A 9416-nucleotide genomic window follows, 5' to 3' on the forward strand; every position below is an offset into this window, starting at 1 on the left:
CAAAAAACAAAAAACAAAAAACAAAAAACAAAAAACAACCCTAAGTATCCACCCTGGGTCATATGACACACTGACATATGGTTACAGAGCACAGTGATGAACTTAAGTCACACATGCTCTTCAGCTGTAAGTAGTAGATGTATAAAGTAGCCATCTTGTTGTGAATTCTAGGCGTTGGTGCATGCATGGTGTACATGTACACCAAAGAAGGTGTGTTGAATACAAAACCCATTCATCAAGAACCTGCTGCAAGCTACAAGTGCTCAAGTACCAAATATTAGTATAAAGAAGTACCTTTTTTTAAAAAAAAAAATATTGCTGTTGAGTCTTTTGATGAGCAGAAAAAGAAAATAAGCTAGTTGTTTTGATTTAGGTGGATGTGAGTCTAGATTTTGACATGCCCAAGAAACTGGGTTTCACATTTTAATTGCCATTCAGAGTATCATTAAAAAAATACAAAATACTTGGTTGAGTGTCTATTAAAAGTATGATCTCTAGTCTTCATGAGTTTTTCTTCTTTGGTTGTTATCCCTTGCCTACTTTAGAACTCACAGAAACAGCACACTGATGTGCAAGCACACTCATCTGTCCACGCACGAAAAAGCACCCGCACACACACACACTTGCTCTCATATAAATAAATGCCATTCTACCATATCAGAGAAGGGACATCTGGAACCCATCGTAATTGTCAGCAAATTGCAAAAGGGTCTGCCTTGCTGTTGCCGATCCAGTCTGTCTTTTGCATGGTATCATCTCAGTAAGCTCAACACGCATGCAACAATCCAACAGGGCAGAGGCCGCTCTGTGGCTGGTGAGGATGTAAACACAAGTGACTCAAATAAGAACTAAGGCGTCCTGGGTGATGGCAGCACAGGGCCTGGTACTTTAGTCTCTGCCATACTCCAGGTCTGGCTTCTGCATGAAACTGAAATGCTTTTCCTCTTAAAGTTTTTAGTGGAAATCTCAGCTTCACTTGCACGCTGGCAAGTTGGCCACAGTCTTTTAGCATTGAATTTATAGACTTGCACAGCTGCAGTAACTGATGCACTGCTTTAAACTAAGTCCCTCATTGTTGTTCAGTTTAATATATTTTAATATATGGCTCACAGCAGTGTTCAGAACAGGGGGATTATTCCTAAGGAAATTAAATGGAATGAAGAAAAATAATACAAACTTTCATTACTTTTGATTTATAATTGCTCCTTAAATTACAGTTCAAAGCTCGTTTTATAATTTAAGTTGTGGTGCTGTTGTTGTGAGATAAAGGATAGTAAATACTTTTAAGCTATGACTTTTGAATTCTGCATCTTCTTTACTTCCATAGTTGACCAAGTCATAACGGCTACATTTTAAACAGTTTTAAATACACATGGATTCAGTGTCATTGCTAAGTCCATAATAAAAATTATCTTAATGGTCCAAGGAGGTAAACAGGCTATTGGATTTACTCGAAAGAACACAAACGTTCCACAGTAAGCAAGTCTCTATGTGTTGTTTGGATCTCTCCAATCTGGCATTCCCTCCTAATACCGTGTCCAGCACTTTGGATCAATAAATCCCACTTCACAGAAGTTAAAATAATATTGAAATCCTGTCAGCTAGGGCTGACCAGTGGTTACGTTTTCCACAGGGTAATGCATTTGCAAGGACATCAATCCTCTTCCTCTGGGTGGCTCTCTCGGATGGATGCATTTCCACGATGAAATGACAAGGCTCTCTCTGGCTTTCCGTGGGTCAGTGTCCTTGGCAGGTCTTACAACACATCTGTCTGAAGTATGCTCGACTGCAGAACTTGAACTTCAGCACCAGTGGGCAATAAGCCACTTTGTTCACATCTTTGCACTCTAACAAATGGGGGCAGAAAATGGAAAACAATTAGAAGCACATAAACAAGTACATAAACAAGCCAATGCGCCTGGATGTTCAGTAAGGACCCCCTTCGGGTCAACCCACCTTGGCCTCCACATTTTTGTGGTTTTTGTTTTTGTTTTTAAGCATGCCCTGTCTGGTGTAGCCTACCAGAAACATTCTTTTGATACATTTTAACACAAATTTAAAAAAAAAATGTTTTCAAGGCTTTTCTTCCAGACTTTTATAAGTATGGTGCATGCCCACTGTGTCTTGAAAGAATTACCATTTGTTGGGATAAGTGATCACTTTAGACAGCTTGGAAACATGAGTCATTTTTCTTACAGCACTTTTATTGCTTCTTTCTCAAGGGTTATTTTATTCAACAGTGCAAGGTTATCCAAAATCAAACATGAGTTGCATTGTTTGATACCAAAGCACACATGTCTCCAGAGAATCTGCATCTGTGCGGCGTCGGGATGGGCCTGGGTGAAAAGGATCGCTGACAGTGGCCTAGATTCAGCAGCTACACTGGACAAAGAGGAAAGCTTTGAGGGGTTGGCCTCAAATGGCAGCAGTCTGTGGGTTATGGAAACATGTAGAAATGTCTTTTTTTAATTTGGAAGTGAGACATGGCCTTCTTTTTTCCTATGTGTATTTTCTCCTCGGTGCTAGAATTGCCACAGTTGCAGTCTTCAGTTCTTGTAGCCAGAAGGTGAATAACTGATTCTTTCCCCATCTCCTCTTGAGGCTGATTGCAGAAGGCAGAATAAGGTGCCAGTGTAGGGGAAGGGACACAGGCCATCGACTTTCAGCAGGCCCCTCTCCCCAGTACAAAACCACAGCACTAACGCCGATATTCTCCTCCAGCATACTGGTCACTTTTATCTGGGGATTTCAAAATACTTTGTAAACCTAGTAATTAAATTTTCATTTGCCTCCCAGAACCAAAGTTCCACCCTCATTTTTCCAGGTGGTTGTGCTGAAGCATCCTGGGTAACTTGTTTAAGGTAATCAGCAATCAGGCAGGACAGTGGGTAACATTCAGTGTAACAGGACAGTTTTGGTTGTTTGCTTGTTTTTCTGACTTTAGAGATCCACTAAAGTTCTAAGAGATCGAGTACATGGTATATGAAACATATAATAAACCTGGAAAATGAAACGCAAGGAAATGAGACAGTTTCCAGTTACTGTTATTGAAAAGTAAGATACCAATGTTATTCATCTCACTTTAAAGGCTCATTCAATGGAAGTCTTAAAATTTGAAACTGGAGCCTCCAAATTTTTTAAAAGCAAAAGGTCTGTCCCCATCGAACTCTTTTATTCAAGATTTAATTTATAAAGAGAATAATACTTCAGAATTTGAATAGAAACTTTTCACACCAGGGTTTTCTTTTATTTCATTCTTTTCTTTTCTTTCTTTTTTTTTTTTTTTTTTTTTTCAGGGAGATTTTTTGCTATAGGGAGCATACACTCGCCTGAGAGGCAGAGAGACAGAAAGTGAGAAATGACTCCCAGGGAGATTAGCCATGCCACAATCCCTTCTCCTCCACTCTCCTCTCAGGATCCTGGGCAAACGTGCATGTGCACTGGTGTGAGTTTTAAGTCACCAGGTCTGGGACTCAAACTGTTATCAATTACATGGGAGTCTAGCAGTATAGCCATTATGCCATCAGCTTGTCCCTACACCAATAAATTTAAGTTTTGGCTGAAAGAAAGTAGAAAGGAAATGAAAATATTTTGAAAACTATGCACTAAAAACAAAACAAAAAAATAGGCTGGCTCTGCCACACTGTGGTAATACACTGCTCAAGAAAAGCTGGATCTCACATGACAACTAAAGTTGGAATTACCAGCCTGTTGAGCCTGAAACAGGCCAGGTACATGCACCAATACCCCAAAGCAGACTGCCTGGAGGACAGGAGAAAGGGGATCACAGCAGAACCAGAGCCTGTGAAAGGTACTCATCTCTCTCTCTCTCTTGCTAGTTCCTCTCCCTCATGTGCATGTGCATGTTCTCCATTATGAATAATTAAAAAACCCTATCACATACACATACACACACACACACACATTATTCTTTCCATGAGTGAGAAAGAGAGAACCCCCAATAGGCTCCCAACACCACAATGCACATCCAGCCTTCAGCTATCCATGGATCATGGGCAAGTGTGTGCCTGGCATACTTAGCACAGTCTCTGGACCTGAAGTAGGAACCTTCCTATGAGAGATGCCTCATAGGGCAGTAGATTTTACCACTGTGTCACCGTCTGACCCCTAACATTTCCATATATTTTAATGTGCAGGTCACTTGTTATTATTTTTTCTTTTTCTTTCTATAATAATGACCAATAAAGGTGGTCCAAAAGAATATTTTTGAAGAGAAAATTTTTTAATCATTATTACCAAGAAGGATATATTGTCTGAAGATAATACAGTTACTGAAATGATGAGAAAAGAGGTGCATATCTCTGCTGACATGCCAGAATTCTTTCAAAGATTTTTGCTTTAGGGTGCATGTACTTGCTGGGGAGAGACAGAGATGGAGAGAGAGAAAGTGAGAAACCACCCCTCCTGGCCGCAGGGGGTGGCCACACCACAATCCTTTTGCTTCCATTCTCCTCTCAGGATTTTGGGCATGCATGCACATGTGCCTGGCAAGATTTTTCAAACCGTCATGTCCATGAACTACAGTTGACCTCATGAGAGTCCAGTGCCTTAAACACTTCACCACCTGCTGGCGCCAACAGAACTAATTTTTAGTTCCAAATTACTATCCTAACAGGGTAGCCACTCTCAGACTCTCCAGAAGGGCTTGGTAAGACAGAAAATAAGCTTTAGCTTCCACTTTCTTTGCCAAAATATAAAACGAATACCAAAATACAAAACACTTTCTCTGCACTAGGCAGAGAAGGTACTCAATACACGTAAGATATTAACTACATATAAAATACTAAATTGCTACTACTATCGCTATTAGTTACTAGTATATCTTATTGCTTGATGACAGGAGAAAGCAAAAAGTTATGCTCTAAACATATCAATGAGGAGGTGATATTTAAATTACTACTGTAAAAACACTGCCCTAAAGACAGAAGTCAATTTGAAGACAAAACAAAGAAGAATATTTCCTGGGATATACTTTTTTTTTTTTCCTTTGCTATAGGGCACATGTGCTTGCCAGAGAGAGACAGACAGAAAGAGAAAGCGGGAAGGTGAGAGAACACTCCTCGCTCACCCGGAGCCGGGGTGGGGGCATGCCTCAATTCCTTCTCCTCCATTTCTCCTCTTGGGATTTTGGGCATGCACATATACATGCCCAGCATGTTTTTCAAGCCACCAGGTCCAAGATGAACCTGCTGTCAGCCATGTGGGATCCAGTTGTCTTAAGCACCATGCCACCTGCTGGCCCTCTGGGATATAATTTTATTGGTAGGTTCGTTATTCTGTTTTGTTTGTTTGTTTGTTTGTTTAACTTTATTTAGAATTATTTTATTTAATTTTATTTATTCATTTGTTTATGTTAATTTGACAAGACAATAGGGCAAGACACACACACACACACACACACACACACACACACAGGTAAAGTGAGAAAGCAAGTCACCAGGTCTGGGACTTGAAACGTGGTCACCCATGTGGGAGTATCCAGCGCCTCAACCACCATGTCACTCCATTATTCTGTTTTTAGAAGAGTTGCTGGACCAGAAAAATTCTGAGCTGAGCACAATACAAGCAAATTTGTGGATTTTTCTTTCAGATTTAGATTTGAGGATCTAATTAGATAATAAATAATGCATAATAAGTGAAATAGAACATTTGTAAATTGCTTCTCTCTCCACCTGCTCATCCACCCACCCATTTATGTTATTACAAATATAATTAGGGACTCTGTTCTTAGTTGCATGCTATAAATAACATGCAGAAGCCCAGAGCACAGACAGCCCTTTGTCGAGAATCAGTATCTAACCTTTGGGTAGGCTGGAGACTAGCTGCCAGGGTGGCCCTCTCTGAACTTCCTACACTTGCTGAATTAGTTCCCCACTAACTTGATTGAAAGGAAGTTGTCCAGGTCCTGAGAGCAGGATTAAGTTTAGGTAAAAACTGATTTTGAGTGTGCCCTGACCTGCCTATGACTGCAGCAACATAACAGAAGAGAGGGCAGGAGATCTGGAGTTGGGTAGACCTGGCTCTGAATTCCGGATCTGCCACTTCTAGTATTCATTCATCCTTTGCCAAGTTACTAGAGCTCCAAATCTCAGATTCTTCATCTCTAACATGAAGCCCATGGTAAGGCCTGCTCAGGATGCTGCGAGCTTGCATGAGGTAATAATGCATATAATGCTAGTGCGGGGCCAGTGTATGGCCTGCTAGTTAAGGCAGGTGATTCCACATGGCTGACTGCGTGGTTCAAGTTCCCAGCTTGAGAAACATACTGGGCATGTGTGCATGCATGCCCCAAATCCCGAAAGTGGGGACAGATGAAGGAAAAGGTATTATGGCATAACCATCCTCCGTGGGAGATACTTTCCTCTCTCTCTCTCTCTGTTTCTCTCTGGTGTACACACGGGACCTCTACCAAAAAGAGAAAAAATAAGGCAAGTGCCATAGCATTGGTGCGGAGTAAACACTTGATTTAATAGCTGCTATTACAGCAATACATCTGCCTCTGAGAAAAACCATCATACATTATCTTCAGATCCTTGTCAAAATGAACATAGGATCTCAGGAAGGGTGACGCGTGCATACATAAGCAAATGAACACAACGCTATTAAACAGGAAATGTGTACATTATTTTGGGGGTGGGGTGGGGTGGGATGGGGTGGGGAAAGACCTAGGAAAGACCCAAGGACTGCCAGGATACAGGCATGGGCCTTCATGAGACACTGAAATGCAGCCTCCTGTGCCATATAAGGACATTCGGTCTTGCAGGACCTTGGGGGCTCCCAAGGAGGGGGAAGCTCCAGTTCCTACTTAAGGTTTTGTCTTTTAGGAAGTGCCCTGACCAGAAGAATCAGTTCCTTACATCTTTGGACTGATGAAAATCTATTCACCAAAGGTCAGCCATGACTGGTCTTTTATTCTCCCAGTCTTTTAACTCCACAAGAGCTTAATTTAGTAACAACAGCATTAAAAATCATAATTGATCAAGCATCCCCTTTGTGTCAGGCACAATCTCATGTGGTTTTATATTAATCCTTTTAAGCATACAAAATGTCAGCTTTACATAAACAGGAAAACTCTTACTGGGTCACACAGCTAGCTGGTCTAAGAGCTGTTTGCAGGGCCCTAGCCCCTCTATTTTGACAGTATTCTCAACATCTAAACGTAAGAAGTTCTGGCCTCTCTATAACTTTGTATTCTTTGCTGATTCCACTGATAAGTCAACCTTTGGGGTATCAGAGTTAGATCTGTTTTTTTGGGGGGAGTTTGCTCTTACCTTAGAGAAGAGGGGAAAAATTTTTTTAAGAATTACTTATTAAATTTATTTATTATTATTTTAAAAATTTTGCTATAGGGCACATGTGCTCACCAGAGAGAAACAGAGACAGAGAGGGAGACAGAGAAGGAAAGTGAGAAAGCAAGCCACCAGGTCCCAGACAGGAAACACAGCTAGCCATGTGGGAGTCCAACAACTTTACTACCATGTCACCTGCTAGCCTCACAAAAATGTTTTTTTTTTTTTAATAAACATTTGAATTTTTAAAAACTTCTTTATTAATTCATTTATTTTAATTTGATCATGAGAGAAACACAGAGAGAGAGAGGAAAAGTGAGAAAGCAAGCCACCAGGTCCAGGACTCGAACCATGGTCAGCCATGTGGGAGTGTCCAGTGCCTTAACCACCATGCCACCTGCTGATCCTGAGAATAATGTTTTTAAAAAGGTTTCTAGATCATATGCATTTGGAATAGCCTAATTTAGCCCTTCTTACTTTACTATATCTTCCTCTTCAAATCTTATAAAATTACATGAGTAAAAAGGTGACTTTAAATACATCAAAAAGTTTTAAAGTGGGACCAGCAGTTGGCATAATGACTGTCACTAGACTCCCATGTAGTCGTCCACAGTTTGAGTTTTGGACCCTGTGGCTTTTAAACTCATGCCAGGTGCGTGTGCATGCGTGCCCAAGATCCCTAGAGGAGAGTAGAGGAGAGGGGATTACGGCGTGGCCATTTCCCCTGGAGGGTGATTTCTCGCTTTCTGTCTTTCTTTCTGGAGAGTGCACATGCCCTATAGCAAAAATCTCTTCAAAAAAAAAAAAAAAGTTTTAAAGCACCACTATTATAGAATGCTGAATGTAATCTGTAAAATATTTGTACCAGTTTTAAATTATATTAGTGTATTCAACCCATCTCCATTTACAGCTGAGCTAAACAGGATTGATTTGTTGTGCTCTTCGAGCGATTTATTGACATTATGTCAACGAAATTAATTATAAGATTCAGTAGTACATTAGCCTGCTTCATCTTTGAGCCCACTGAAATGATAAAATAGTCTTTTCTTTTCCACCCTTGAGCTAATACACAATACAACTCAGTTTTCCATTCTGAAAAATATATACATTGGGTAGTAATGCAGTGGTAACACAACAGACCCACAGGAGTAAGATCCTGGGTTCAGGTCCTGGGACCTCCTTGAGCACACAAGGCATTTACACACATGCCTGTGCCCTGGGCTGGCTGAGACCAGGGTGGGTTATGGCATGAGAATCCTGTTGGTAGTGCCTGTCTCACTCATTTTCTACCTTATGAAAGAAAGAAACTTGAAAAAATAATTGTACATAAATTAAATCACATTTTCCCATTGAAATCAAAACAATATCAGAAATGTTCTATTTTCATTTCCAAATTACCTTGAGTGGCATTGATTTCTAACACACTCAAAATATGTTTAAATTCCAAGTTTCTCTATAGTCAAGTAGTTTATAGTCTACAAATAGACAATACTAGGAGATATATTCAAAGGAATTCTTTTAATTTAGTTTAAGAAGAATTTTCTTAGTAGCATTACCACTCTGAAGTTGATCTGCTTGGAAGACTTGATTATTCCTATCATATTTTCTTCATGCAGATACACTTATGTCTACTGTACCTAAAGTAGTGGGATTCGAGCCAGGAAGGTCAAGGACTTGAAGACAAAGCCTGATGTTCTTTTCTGCTATCATCACATATGAGCTAAGTGTGCTCCTGGGAGGAGAATAACAATCATTCTTTCTATCCTTTTTTCTCATCAGGATATTAGAAGGGTGAGAGGTTTCGCTGGTTTCTAGGAAACATTTTTGTGTATCTAATGAATCTCTCCTCTTTTATACCTCATCCCACCCCTGAAAAAATAGTTGCACTTTACCTAAGAACAGAGACTTCTGGTGGAAAGAACAATTTAGGGAGTATTTCCAAATTCTCCTCAGGAAGATCTGGGACTACATCAAGGGCTGGCAGCCATCCCCCAGGTACTGCAATCAACTAGGTTATACAGACTAGATTATAGGATGCTAAAGTAACTTGCCAGGTATGCTGCAGTGATTTTCATGAGCAATTTGGGTTTTGGTAGAGTTGAATGA

At 40.3% G+C, this 9416-nt stretch overlaps 1 protein-coding gene across 1 annotated transcript in view; it reads right to left on the minus strand.

Annotated features, from left to right (window-relative positions):
* Positions 1-1065: 1065 nt before the first annotated feature.
* LOC102473187 (A disintegrin and metalloproteinase with thrombospondin motifs 6-like) overlaps positions 1066-9416 on the minus strand; it is a gene marked incomplete at its 5' end in the record, with an annotated part of 68419 nt that continues 60068 nt past the window's right edge. Inside the window, one exon of the mRNA XM_006156834.3 lies at positions 1066-1847. Coding sequence (XP_006156896.1) covers positions 1738-1847 — 110 coding nt within the window. The remainder of the gene's footprint in view (positions 1848-9416) is intronic.

The sequence above is a fragment of the Tupaia chinensis genome, unplaced genomic scaffold (assembly GCF_000334495.1).
Source record: "Tupaia chinensis unplaced genomic scaffold, TupChi_1.0 Scaffold000516_1, whole genome shotgun sequence".
NCBI classification, from domain to species: Eukaryota; Metazoa; Chordata; class Mammalia; order Scandentia; family Tupaiidae; genus Tupaia; species Tupaia belangeri.